The sequence below is a fragment of the Oryctolagus cuniculus genome, chromosome 3, assembly GCF_964237555.1.
Source record: "Oryctolagus cuniculus chromosome 3, mOryCun1.1, whole genome shotgun sequence".
NCBI classification, from domain to species: domain Eukaryota; kingdom Metazoa; phylum Chordata; class Mammalia; order Lagomorpha; family Leporidae; genus Oryctolagus; species Oryctolagus cuniculus.
In genome coordinates this window covers 169,913,233-169,927,674 of record NC_091434.1, presented here as the reverse complement: position 1 = coordinate 169,927,674, position 14,442 = coordinate 169,913,233, and the positions used below count along the sequence as shown (strand labels likewise).

General features: G+C 44.4%; 1 protein-coding gene across 2 annotated transcripts in view; it reads right to left on the bottom strand.

Annotated features, from left to right (window-relative positions):
- The window catches only part of EXOC4 (exocyst complex component 4), an 871,518-nt gene that overhangs the window by 74,266 nt on the left and 782,810 nt on the right, over positions 1-14,442 (bottom strand). For both annotated transcript variants that reach the window (XM_002711996.5, XM_070071324.1), the window contains exon 15: positions 1,365-1,506. In XM_002711996.5, the coding sequence (XP_002712042.3) occupies positions 1,365-1,506 (142 nt within the window). The remainder of the gene's footprint in view (positions 1-1,364; positions 1,507-14,442) is intronic.

Sequence of the window (14,442 nt, the reverse complement as noted above, 5' to 3'; positions counted from 1 at the left end):
TTGTGCGGGGGGTTAAGCCACTGTTTGGGACACCAGCATCCGATGTGAACAGTGGTTCAAATCCTAGATGCTCAGCTTCTGATTCAGTTCCCTGCTGATGCACCTGGGAAAGCAATGCAAGATGGCCCGAGTGCTTGGGCCCCAACATCCCTGTGGGCGACATGGGTGGAGTTACAGGCTCCTGACTTTGGCCTGACCCAGCCCTGGTCATTGCATCCATTTGGGGAGTTAACCAGTGGATAGAAGATTTCTATCCCCCTACCTCCATCCTGTAAACTCTGCCTTTCCACTAACTAAATAACAAAATAAATCTTTAAAAAAAATGTCTTTCTTAGTCCTTTTTACCTACCATTTCCATTTCCACAGGCTACCAAGGCTAATCAGAAATACTCTAAAAAAGGAGGGGAAGGATCAAGAGACCAAAAATATGGTATCTTTAAAACTATTTTCTTGAGGGGCCAGTGCTTTGGCATAGTAGGTTAAGCCTCCACCTGCAGTGCTGGCATCCCATATGGGTGCTGGTTCGAGTCCTGGCTGCTGCACTTCCAATCCAGCTCCCTGCTAATCTGCCTGGGAAAGCAGCAGTAGAAGGCCCAAAACCTTGGGCCCCTGCACCCATGTGGGAGATCCAGAAGGAGCTCCTAACTCCAGTCTAGGCTGCTGCAGCCATTTGGGGAGTGAACCAACAAATGGAATATTCTCTCTCTTTCACTCTCTTTCTCTCTTTCCCTCCCTCCTTCCCTCCCTGCTTCTCTCCATATATTTTTGCCTTTCAAATAAATAAATAAATAAATCTTTTTTTTAAAAAAAACTGTTTTCTTCAATTTTTATTTAACATAATGTCTCCATTTGGGTTGCATTGTCCTTTAAAGGGGGCATGGTTCTTGCATCTGTATATTCACTCCCTTTCTGACATTTACCTTAGCAAAAATATCAATGACAATAAAATCACAGTAATTGCAAAGCTACCAACTTTTCAACACTTACCATGTGGAGGCAGTAGGCTAATTATTTATGATTCCATTTATAAAGCCATGTAAGTTAGGAATTACCATTTCCCTTTTTAGGACAACTAAAGGGAAGGTGTGTAAAGTTAATTCATGGACCCAGGCTCTCTGACTCAGCTGAGATGGACACTGAGGTGCAGGTCATTACGACTTCCTGGGCCATGCCAGCTCTGAGTCACCACGTTCATGGTACAGCAGGTGCTCAAATACTTCAAAGAGTGACTGATTAATGCTACCAACCAAAGGACAGCAGTAACAGTAAGAATAAAACTGATGGCGATACTCCCTGGAAATAAGCAAGTGACTGATGAACCCCAGAGTGCTCCAGTCACGGTCCTGTGCCTGGCCGTGTCATACCTCACTTCCAGGTGCAAGACGAGCAGGCAGCGGTCGGCCATATCCTGGAACGATTTGGCGAGTTCGCTCAGGGTCTGCATGATCTGCTCTGACATTGGGGGGAGGTCCATGTTCACGTGGCTCTCCTGAGCAGGAGAAAGTACTGAAAGAAAGGGCGGGGACAAATCAGATGCATACAGAATTTTTGGAGATGATGTTGTTCTTATCACCAACCTGCCCAGTGCTAGTGTTGGAAGCATTAGAAATGCGAGTCATGATAGGCTAGTGCTGTTCTTGGTAGAAGCTCAGATGATTACTTAGAGTCGATTCACAGGATGATAGAACCTCAGCGTTGGAAGTGGCCTTAACAGTTGTGTGTGCCAACCACTTGGTGTGCTTGTGTCTTCTGTCCATCTTCAAGTGGGTGCACACTCACACCCATACTTGTGAAATACTTTTGTGGCAGATTGTTTTCATGCAACCACCTTACAGAAAGCCACTGCCTGTCTTCATGAACTTGGAAGCATTGGTTCTGATTCCATCTAACTCGGCAGTCCTTCTTTCGTGTGTAAGAACCTCAAGTACTAAGGATAACTCTTCAGGCTACCCTAAAGGCTTCACTTTTCTAGGCTAAATGTCTCCACTTCTTCAACCATTCTTCAAGTGATTGGACTGAATCATTTTTTAATTCTCAGAATTTACCAACCGAAACATCACAGCTCTTACGTATCTAGCTCCCTTGAAATCTGAGACTCAACCCCAGGAAAAAGAAACACCAGAGGGGTCGGGCCTGTCTGGATGCCAGCAGCTTGCCCTGGAGCTACAAACCTGAGGGTGCAAGTGGTGGGTGCTGCGCTCTACTTTAACTCAGGTATGCCTTGTGGCCAGCTGAAGCCCTACAAAGGCCTTCTGGGAAAATTTGATAAATCTGTCTTCTGTATCTTTCCAAAATCATTTGTAAGATATTTAACGATGCTTGGATACTTTCTTCTGGAAAATACCAAACAGCCAAGTACATAACCACATTTGTTTATCTCTAGACTTTGTTGTACTTCCAGTTCTCTACAACTTCTCAGAGATCGTTAGGCATACTTTGTCAGTCTCATTCAAAACTTAGTTCTCTGGAGCCTCAGGGCTGGCTTTGAGGCCTGTCTCCACCACTCGTTTTCAGTGAACAAGAGCTAATTATTCAAGTTCTCTCTGCCTCATTTTCTTCTTCTGTTACATGGGGTTCACAGTACCTATGTCCTGGGGTTGAGTAGATAATTTAGAGAACACCTAACAACAGCATATAAAACTCACCCAGTATTAACAAATCAAACCATAAATAAGTATTATTCTTTCGCTAGTGATTTGTTGTTAATTCTTAATTACAGCCACAAGATGCTTATGATATAATTCCATTCATCCTGATGTTTAATCTTTTAGTTATCAGTATTTTTAGCTTTCTGTCTGAAAGTGTTTCTCTGTGTATCACAGGCTATAGAGACCTTTGGAACAAGGCTGTGTGGACTTAGGGCACATGGGACTTGGCGAGGCATCACTGACTTACTCAGGATGTTGGTCAACCCTACATGGCAGGGAGTCAACATCAGGCTACAACAGTGTCGACAGCCATGGCTGTCTCTACTCTTGGACTTTGTCAAGCCCAGGTCCATATATAGACAACTACGCCCTATAATTTCAAAGGCTAAATTTCTCTGGTGTGGAATCCACACTTTAATAAATTAAAATAATATGGCAAACATAAAAAAAAGAGTTGTTCAAAGGAACTGATACTTAAGGAGGAAGGGGTGGTAGGTAGCAAGGTAGATTTTAAATTATTCCCAGCTTTGGCATCATCCTGGCTATTCACGATTGCTCTCTGCTTGAGGCTGGGTGCATGGACACTGCCAACACCACCCTTAGCCTCTCTGCTCCTGTTTTTATTCAGTGTCTGCCTGCAAGGCAAGAACATCAACTTCATATTTCGTGTGGCAGGCTAGAGAAAAGCAACGTAGCTGCACTATTCCAATATTTCTGAGGATTTTAGGGCCTTTCAGGCCCCGGATCCCTCTGATGATAAGAACTGTCTGTGTATCAGTGAGAAGAGGGAGGGAGAGGACCCTGCACTCTGAGGCTCTGTGGTTCAAAGCTATACTGACTGACCAGATTCTATCACAAGCACTTTGGGTGTGTGTGTTATGGTGTAGTGGGTTAGGCTGTTGCTAGAGATGCCTGCGTCCCATATTAGCCAACTTGAGTCTCGGCTCCTCTGCTTCCAGTCCAGCTCCCTGCTAATGCACCTGGGAAGGCAGCAGAAGATGGCCCAGGTACTTGGGTCCCTGTCATCCACATGGGAGCCCTAGATAAGAGTTCCTGGCTCCTGGCTTTGGACTGGCCTGGCCTGGCGCTGGCTGTTGTGGGCATTTGGTGAATGAAATAGCTGCTGGAAGATCTCTGCTTCCTCTTTCTCTCTCTTAAAAAAAAAATGAAAGGCAGTGAGATCTTCCATCTACTGGTTCATTCCCCAAATGGCCACAACAGCCAAAGCTGAACTGATCTAAAGCTAGGAGCAGTGCTTCTGAGTCTCCCAAGTGGGTGCAGGGGCCCAAGCACTTGGTCCATTCTTTGCTGCTTTCCCAGGCACATCAGCAGGGAGCTGGATCAGAAGTGGAGCAGCCAGAATGCCAACCAATTCCCATATGGGATGCTGGAGGCCCAGGTGGTGAATTTACCCACTACACCACAGCACCAGCCCAATATATAAATCTTTTAGAAAGGTATTCTGGAAAAGAATCCCACCAACAAACTAAACAGTCTGCCTTTCCTATTAAAATACATAACTTCGGAGTAAGTCAACAGCAAGATTAGCTGCCCAGATAAAAGCCAGAATAGCAAGGCAAGAGGCATTTGGATAGCAGCACACTGTACATTTAGTTTGATTATAGTTTATAGCAAAAACAAAGCTCTTCATTAAAGTAACAGGGAACATTAAGCCCAGAGCTCTACTGAAAGCTGTCTTGTGAATTCCTGAGGGTTCCATGAAATTTACAAACTTCTCTTAAATAAGGAGTCTACTATATTGAACAAGGAAATGCTGAGTATGGCAAACAAGGACAACACAAAACAATGAACTAGCTCCGAAATGTCAAATGGAAATCTACAAAAATGCAATTGACAGAATTGGCCTGGGATATTGTAGTCAAGATATGTCACGGAACACACACACACACACACACACACACACACACACTTAGAGGCAGCGTGGCTGTATTTTTATCTCTAGCATAGCTCTTTACACAAGCACAGTTAACATGTACCAGGGTTTAAAAATATTCGTACTTGATCACTTTATTAAGGAATGTCCCTTAAGCCATTTTTCTAAAACAGGATGAGTGATATCAGACACTTACTCTTGTCTCTTACTGCTCTCATGACCACTGCACAGAAACACACATCTTTTTTCAATATTTTAACATCTGACTGTACCACAGTGATGTTTTAAAAATTGTATTTATTCATTTACAGATGGTGAGGGAGAGTCAGAGAAACAGAGTCAGAGGGCTTCTATCTACTGGTTTCCTCCTTGAATTCCCACCAGGGCTAAGCCAGGTCAAAGCCAGGTCAAAGCCAGGAGCCCAGATCTCCTGGATGGGTAGTAAGAGCTCAAGTGCTTGAGCCGACACCTGCTGCCCTCCCAGCACATGCGCTGGTTGGAGCCGAGAATCAGAAGTGGAGCTGGGACTAGAACTCAGTCACTCCGTGTGGACCGGGTGTCTCAAGTGGCATTGTAACCACTGCACCACATGTCCACCCCAGAAGCACGCGCCTTTAGGACTCCTCAGTGTCTGTGGGGCTTCCTGTGCTCAGCTGATTAGTCTATATGGGGAAGCTGAACTCTGGTCTCTGGAGCAGTCAGTGCCTTTTTGATGAGCCAGGTCCCTTCTCCCCGACCCACTTTGCTCTAACCCCTGGAAGGCCAAATGTGTGCATTTCAAGCCCTCTTTGTGGTTGGAGGTGGCCACGTATTATATTCCGGCCGGTGGTCCCTGAGCAGAGCCTTCTGTGGCTTCAGGGAAGGCTTTGGTTTCTCCAGATAAAAGCTGAAAGAGCTGTGCCCCTTTCCCCACCGTCCCCTTCCTGGATTTGACTGTGAAGTCCGACGTTGCAGCAGCCATCTTGCCACTGAGAGGAAGGACCACGGCTCCGAGAGGAGCTGGTCGAGGGACTGTTGGGCCAATGGCCAAGGCCAGCAAGCGCTTGACTGCAGACTTCTTGTTAAATTGGGAAAACAAGCACCTCTTTCAGTCACTGAAAATTAAACAACAAAATGACAAACCAAAACACCAAGCACTTGCTGCCAAGTTCAGTTCCATTCAGCCTGTGAAATGTGAAGTTCCAATGTCATATTCTGAGATCAAAACGTTTCTTCTCCCAGCTATTTGGGCCCCCCTGGTTCCTGGTGTTCTGCTCTAACTCTGCAGTCTCTTTAGTGTCTGGTCCCCTCGGTTCCTCCCGGCCTTCACCAGGGACTGTACGAGCTACTCTTTCACCAGAAACCTCAACTGTCTTGGATCCTCTTCTTTCACCCTAACTTCCCGAAAATTCCATCTAACCATCGGCCGATAGCACCGTCCATCCTTTGCCAGAAAACAAAAGACGACGTTGATGCTAACAGGTCCTGGACTTTTCCTAAGGACCTTTCAGTGCCACTTTGTTGGTCCTCTCGCCAGAGCTTTTCCAAGTCCATGCTGCTCTCCTTGGGCCCTTTGTCCAACCTCCTTGCTATTCCTCTCCTGAGGCCCTAGGGTTCTTAGGAAGACGACTTCCGGAGAACTGTCCACACTTGCCTTCCATTCCCTCTTCTGTGTTCGCCAACCTTCTTTCTGCACTCACTTCTTTAACAGTTACTCTGATAATGGTCATCAGTGATATTCTTGCCACCAGATCTGCTGGGTGCCCGTCAGTGCCACTCTCATAAAAGCTCTCCTCTACCTGTGACGTCACTGGCCATGACTTGGGCAATCACGTCTTCGCTTGGTCTCCGTGACATCCTGTTCTTCTGAGTGTTCTCGGACTTCTCTGCCATTTCTTTCAGACTTCCTTCATGGAATCGTCTTACTTTGGTCCACCACAAATGCTAGTGTCTCCAGGGATGTTGGTCTTCCTCACTTGCCATGATGTTCCAAAGAGCGCATCCACCTTTAGCCTTTGTATTTTTATTTTTTAATTTTTTAAAGATTATTGAATTATTTATTTGACAGGTAGAGTTACAGTCAGTGAGAAAGAGAAAGACCGAGAGAAAGGTCTTCCTTCCATTGGTTCACCCCCAAAATGGCCGCCATGGCTGGCGCTGCGTCAATCCGAAGTCAGGAGCCAGGTGCTTCTTCCTGGTCTCCCATGTGGGTGCAGGGCCCAAGCACTTGGGCCATCCTCCACTGCCCTCCTGGACCACAGCAGAGAGTGGACTGGAAGAGGAGCAACCGGACTAGAACCCGGCACCTATATGGGATGCCGGCACTGCATCCAACCGAGTGAGCCACGGCGCCAGCCCCTAGCGTTTGTATTTTTATCTCTGAAATGATGACTCCTAAAGCTTATCGGGTTATTTACAAGATACCTCTACCAGTGCACCCTGCGGGCACCTCAACTACAGTGTTCTCCTTCTCTATCAGCTTAGGAATGGGAGTCACAGATATTGACCCTTTCCTCTCCAGCACACGCTAACTGCTGCCGACTTTGTTGGTTGAATCTTTTCTTACAGTTTATTTTTCCTTTTCTGTATCAACTGCCACGTTCTTGGTTTAGGTTGCATCTCCTCCAGGTGCTCCTGCAACATCCAGCTCCTACTGCAACAGTCGTCTAAGTGGCATCGTGTCTTCTTGTCTGGCTCCTTTTTCTCTAATTAAATATATCAGGAAAGCAGAGTTACTGATCTGAAACGCACACTGAACGGTGTGGACTTCTTGTCTCAATAGCACCCATGTGTCTCACTGCCTAGGGGTTAGACCAGCTCCTTAGCCAGGGTCTCCAGGATTTCCCATTCTGCCCTACTCTCCAGTTTTCCTCCATTTCCCACCTCTGGCTCCTTCCTCTCCAGCTCATGTCCTGCCAGGTCGTGGCCTCTGGCCATCATTTCAGAGAAATTTCGCTAAGTATGACGTGGACATTATGCTGTGTCACAACTCCACATTTCTGAGAGCTCTGATTCCGCTCTCAAAACTATTCCTGGCTAGCGCCCGCGGCTCACTAGGCTAATCCTCCGCCTTGCGGCGCCGGCACACCGGGTTCTAGTCCCAGTCGGGGCGCCGGATTCTGTCCCGGTTGCCCCTCTTCCAGGCCAGCTCTGCTGTGGCCCGGGAGTGTAGTGGAGGATGGCCCAAGTGCTTGGGCCCTGCACCCCATGGGAGACCAGGATAAGCACCTGGTTCCTGCCATTGGATCAGCGAGGTGCGCCGGCTGCAGCGGCCATTAGGGGGTGAACCAACGGAAAAGGAAGACCTTTCTCTCTGTCTCTCTCTCTGTCCACTCTGCCTGTCAAAAAAAAAAAAAAAAAAAAATTAAAAAAAACAAAAACTATTCCTGCTTTCTCTAGGTAGAAAGTCCTTCCTGACGCTCCAGGCAAGATCAGCGGCTCTTCTAGATTTTTTTTTTTTTACCCCTTGCACAACTCTAGCACAGTAATCACATTCCATTCATATTATCTGTGTATCAGAATGTCTCCCTTTCACATCATTACTTCTTTCAGGGAAGGGGTGATATATATGTTCTATATTTCTACCATCCTAAGGCCAGCACAATACCTGGAGGCATTACAGAACTTAATCAATGGTCTTTTCATTAAACTGAACAAATTATTTAATTGGCCAGCATAATTTGATGATGGAGTCACATAATAAAAGACTGATAAAGATCAGGGAAAAATGAAGGAAGAACTTTCCATTTATGATTATGACTTTCTCCTTGGTTCCTGGGTGCAGTCTAGGGAGGGGGAGGAACCAGATCCCTGGGCTATCCAGGATTACGGTTTAAAGCCATTCTGGTCAATGCTTGCAGCCCAAGTACTTTCCTGTAAACTGGGTTGCCTTTAGAAGGCACTGTAACTTCATGTGTAGTCAGTCTCCCTCGCTATGGCTGGGACTTGGGGAGGGGGGGGTTGTGGGGACGGGGCTCTTCTACTGACATAAAATCCCTGGCATGTCAGATACCCAGCATCTCTCCAGGAAAGCCAACACACTAGCTGTCAGGGAGAAGCAATCAGTCTAGGACATTAGGATGTCTCAAGTGGTTCCACATCCTAACATTAACCAGACTGAAATCTGTTTAGGTCTTAAAATTAGTCAAAATTGGACGCATTCAGACCCGGAAGAGCATCTGTTTTCAAGGATGCAGCTGCTACACTTTCAATGGCAACTTACTGTGACTTCTTTAATTGATTCGTATGAGGAGGTCCTTGTGCATCTGCAGTATTATCTAAAATTGTTACAATATTAGCTTAGACTGCTATCAGCTGTCATGGAAGTGATAAATTGAAAAGCGAAAGATGGTTATCATGGCAGCAAAAAAGGTTAACTCTGTGAATTCAAACTTTTTAGAAGATAGAAAGAGACAGCGAGGGATGATCCAAGGAGACTTTGGCCCTGGAAATATTTTACAAGATCACATTTTGGTATAATCATCATTGCTGAATTCTCTTCCTATTTGGACGGAGGCGGCAGATACCATATAATGATCCCTATCTAACCTGGGATAAAGTTATTTTATTTCTAATATTCAGGTTTTCTATTTAGAAAATTATGGCACTAATATCTTCTCCTCAAGTGTTATTAGATTTTGTAAATAATTCTGGGCTCCTTAAATGTTGTTACCTGGCTAAACACATCTTTAAAGAAAGATGTATTTATTTATTTGAAAGTCAGAGTTACACAGAGAGAGCCGGAGAGGGAGAGAATCTTCAATCTGCTGGTTTACTCCCAAGATGACTGCAACGGCCATGGCTGGGCCAGATTGAAGCTGGAAGCCTGGAGCTTCCTCTGGGTCTTCCATGTGGGTGGTAGGGACCCAAGGACTTGGGCCATCTTCCACTGCATTCCCCATGGCATTAGCAGGGAGCTGGATTGGAAGTGGAGCAGCAGAGTCTCGAACCAGCATCCATATGGGATGATGGCATCACAGGGCAGCTTTACCCACTATGCCACAATGCCAGGCCCACATGTTTTTTTTTTTTTAACTTTTATTTAATAAATATAAATTTCCAAAGTACAGCTTTTGGATTACAGTGGCTTTTCCCCCCCATAACCTCTCCCTCCCACCCGCAACCCTCCCATCTCCCATTCCCTCTCCCATCCTATTCACATCAAGATTCATTTTCAATTATCTTTATATACAGAAGATCAATTATATACTTAGTATATACTAAGTAAAGATATCAACAGTTTGCACCCACACAGACACACAAACTATAAAGTACTGTTTGAGTACTAGTTATACTGTTAATTCACATAGTACAACACATTAAGGACAGAGATCCTACATGGGGAGTAAGTGCACAGTGACTCCTGTTGTTAACAATTGACACTCTTGTTTATGGGGTCAGTAATCACCCAGGGCTCTTGTCATGAGCTGCCAAGGCTATGGAAGCCTTTTGAGTTCACCAACTCCAATTTTATTCAGACAAGGCCATAGTCAAAGTGGAAGTTCTCTCCTCCCTTCAGAGAAAGGTACCTCCTTCTTTGATAGCCTGTTCTTTCTGCTGGGATCTCACTCACAGAGATCTTTCATTTTGGTCATTTTTTTTTTTTTTTTGGCCACAGTGTCTTGGCTTTCCATGCCTGAAATACTCTCATGGGCCTTTTTGCTGGATCTGAATACCTTAAGCAGCCCTATACTTTTTAAAAAAATAAAAATAAGAGTGATGATGATGTCTGTAACACTGGGCAGGCCTTTGGCATGGGAGGTACACCTGCACGTCATGTCAGAGTGCTTGGGTTAGAGTCCTGGCGCTGCTCCTGGTTCTAGTTTCCTGCTAGGCACACCTTCGGATGGCTCAAAGGGGGTGATGGCTCAAATACTTGGGTCCCTTGTCACCCACACGGGAGACCTGGATTGAGTTCCAGCTCCCAGCTTCGGTCTGGTCCAGGCCTGACCATTGCAGGCATTTGGGAAGCAAACCAATGGATGGAAGCGCTCACTGTATGTCTCTGAGACCCTTAAATAAGGAAATAAGAAAGAATTCAGGGGGCTTACAGAGTCAGTGGGGCTGGTGATGCAGCTTCTCACTGGAACCTCTTTTCGCTCCTGCAGTACCTGTGCGATGTGCTGCCATTAAGCCTTAGCACTAGGGCTGGGTTTAAAAGTGTCAGACTCCTACCTTACACAAAAATCCACTCAACGTGGATTAAAGACCTAAATCTACGTCCTGACACCATTAAGTTATTAGAGAACATTGGAGAAACCCTTCAAGATATTGGCACAGGCAAAGAATTTCTGGAAAAGACCCGGGAGGCACAGACAGTCAAAGCCAAAATCAACTATTGGGATTGCATCAAATTGAGAAGTTTCTGTACTGCAAAAGAAACAGTCAGGAGAGTGAAGAGACAACCGACAGAATGGGAAAAAATATTTGCAAACTATGCAACAGATAAAGGGTTAATAACCAGAATCTACAAAGAGATCAAGAAACTCCACAAAAACAAAACCAACAACCCACTTAAGAGATGGGCCAAGGACTTCAATAGACATTTTTCAAAAGAGGAAATCCAAATGGCCAACAGGCACATGAAAAAATGTTCAAGGTCACTAGCAATCAGGGAAATGCAAATCAAAAGCACAATGAGGTTTCACCTCACCCCGGTTAGAATGGCTCACATACAGAAATCTACCAACAACAGATGCTGGCGAGGATGTGGGGAAAAAGGGACACTAACCCACTGTTGGTGGGAATGCAAACTGGTCAAGCCACTATGGAAATCAGTCTGGAGATTCCTCAGAAACCTGAATATAACCCTACCGTTCGACCCAGCCATCCCACTCCTTGGAATTTACCCAAAGGAGTTTAAATTGACAAACAAAAAAGCGGTCTGCACCCTAATGTTTATTGCAGCACAATTCACAATAGCCAAGACCTGGAACCAACCTAAATGCCCATCAACGGTAGACTGGATAAAGAAATTATGGGATATGTACTCTTTAGAATACTATACCGCAGTAAGAAACAATGAAATCCAGTCATTTGCAACAAAATGGAGGAATCTGGAACACATCATGCTGAGTGAAGTAAGCCAGTCCCAAAGGGACAAATACCATATGTTCTCACTGATCGGTGACAACTGACTGAACACCAAAAAGGAAACCTCCTGAAGTGAAATGGACACTATGAGAAATGGTGACTTGATCAGCATAGCCCTGACTGCTAATGGACAACTTAATACATTATCCCTCATAGTATTTTTTTTGTCTGTTCTACTTAATATGACTGGTTTAATTCTGTAATTATCACACAGTTATTCTTAAGTGTTGAAAATTAACTGAAATGTGATCCCTGTTAAACATAAGAGTGGGAATAAGAGAGGGAAGAGATGTATAATTTGGGGCATGCTCGGGCTGACTTGCCCCAATTGGTAGAGTTGGAAACATACCAGGGGATTCCAATTCAATCCCATCAAGGTGGCATGTGCCAATGCCATCTCACTATTCCAAGTGATCAATTTCAGTTCACAATTGATCATAATGAAAGGACTAAGAGTCAAAGGGAGCACATAAACAAGTCTAGTATCTGCTAACACTAACCGATAGAATAAATAAAGGGGAGAGTGATCCAACATGGGAAGCGAGATACTCAGCAGACTCATAGAATGGCGGATGTCCTAAATAGCACTCTGGCCTCAGAATCAGCCCTAAAGGCACTCGGATCTGGCTGAAAAGCCCATGAGAGTATTTCAGGCATGGAAAGCCAAGACACTCTGGCAAAAAGATCTCTGTGAGTGAGATCCCAGTGGAAAGAACAGGTCTTCAAAGAGGGAGGTGCCTTTCTCTGAAGGGAGGAGAGAACCTCCACTTTGACTATGACCGTGTCTAAACAAGATAAGAGTCGGAGAACTCAAGGGGCTTCCATAGCCTTGGAAACTCATGACTGGTGCATAGGGAGATTACTGATGCCATAAACAGGAGTGTCAATTTGTAAAGTCAACAACAGGAGTCACTGTGCACTTACTCCTCATGTAGGATCTCTGTCCTTAATGTGCTGTACACTGAGGCTTAATGCTATAACGAGTACTCAAACAGTATATTTCACTTTGTGTTTCTATGGGGGTGCAAACGATTGAAATCTTTACTTAATGTACACTAAACTGATCTTCTGTAAAAAAAAAAAAAAAAAGAAATTATCAATTCCCAACTTGACTCTCACTGGGATTAAACATGACAATAGGTCTGATCTGATTTCATCATCATTTTAAAAAAATCATCTATTATTTTTCACTTTATGTTTCTGTGTGGGAGCAAACTGTTGAAATCCATACTTAATGTATACTAAGCTGATCTTCTGTATATTAAGATAATCGAAAATGAATCTTGATGTGAATGGAAGGGGAGAGGGAGTGGGAAAGGGGAGGGTTGTGGGTGGGAGGGACGGTATGGGGGGGAAAGCCATTGTAACCCATGAGTCGTACTTTGGAAATTTATATTCATTAAATAAAAGATAAAAAAAAAAGTGTCAGACTCAAAATTACCACTGTTCCAAGTAGAACTTGAACTCCAAGGGCTTTATCCTCAGTCTTCATAATTTCTTTGCCTTGCTATCCCTACTCTTCCAAGAGTGGGGAATGTCTGGCCCACAGGTTGTATACAGACCATGGAAGGATTTGCTTTGGCCCTGCCAGAGCAACTATGGGTGCAACTCCAAATAATAAGTCTATAGCAGGCTAATTTTTACGTTGTTTTGTATAGCCTGCAAATGATGTTATAAATATCCAAAGGGCCCTTGACAGAAAAAGATTCCTCATCCTTGTTCCTCTGAATTATTCATAAATATATACAAACTAGTTTTCACCTTCCCCAGTGCTTTGTACACTGTAGGCACTTAATAAGTGTTTGCTAAATAAATTATTTATTGATTTATGAAGCTTACTGGCTTTTGGAATGGATAGGGGATCTTTATTCCCTAAAGTGTCTACCATCTTCTTAACACCTAATTTGAATTTTCTTAGAATAAAGATGTCAATTACTGCAAACTAAAATTCCACGGTAACTCTTTTGGATCCTTCTCTTTGTCCAGATCCATTTTCCAATACCCAGGTACTCTTTGTCAAAATCTTCAGCTTCTGTTATTATCATAGTTCATTTACTTAGTTGCTCTTGCCCATCTCCCAAACCATGAGGTTCAGTTGGAAGGTCTTTTGCTGAGTTTCTCCATACAGATGGACATTATCTAAGAAACACGGCGGGCAAGTTCTCTTCATTTTGCATATATCCTATTTCAGAAGCAATGATTTTTCTGGCCTTCAATAATAACTACCCCTTCATTAATAACTACCCCAGATTTATTTTGAGTTTGATTGAGAAGAGTCCATTGATTTTGAAAACCAACATGCCGACTGAGACAGCTCCTTGACCAATAGAATTCTCACTGCCAAGATTCAAACCATGACTCAGACTAGACCCCGCACGTGCCCACACAAGTGTGTAACTGGTTCTGCAAATATGACTTGCTCTCTGAGACACAGCAGCTAACCAGTGGATCCTTCATGGGATCCAGCTGGCTGTGCAGCAGGAGCTCCCTGCTTTGTCACGGCTGCCTCTGGAGGGAACATCCCACCTGTCCACTCGTACAGGGGAGGAAAGGAAACTGGGAAGAATTTTTTTAAAAATGGAGCTAAGCATGGGGTTGGGGAGGGTGGAGGAAATTCATTATCAGGAAGAAAAAAAGAGATAAAGATTCAGGAACTGGAGGAAGAGGGCAGGGTGTGGTCTAGTTACCTAATTGACATTAAGAAAAAAACCTAAAACTAACACTCCTTGAACATACACTTTGTATGTGGGTATCAGAGACAGAGATCTGCTTTCATTTCTGTGCTACAATTTGTTATGAAATGAACAAGGGTTACCGCTCTTCCTGCTG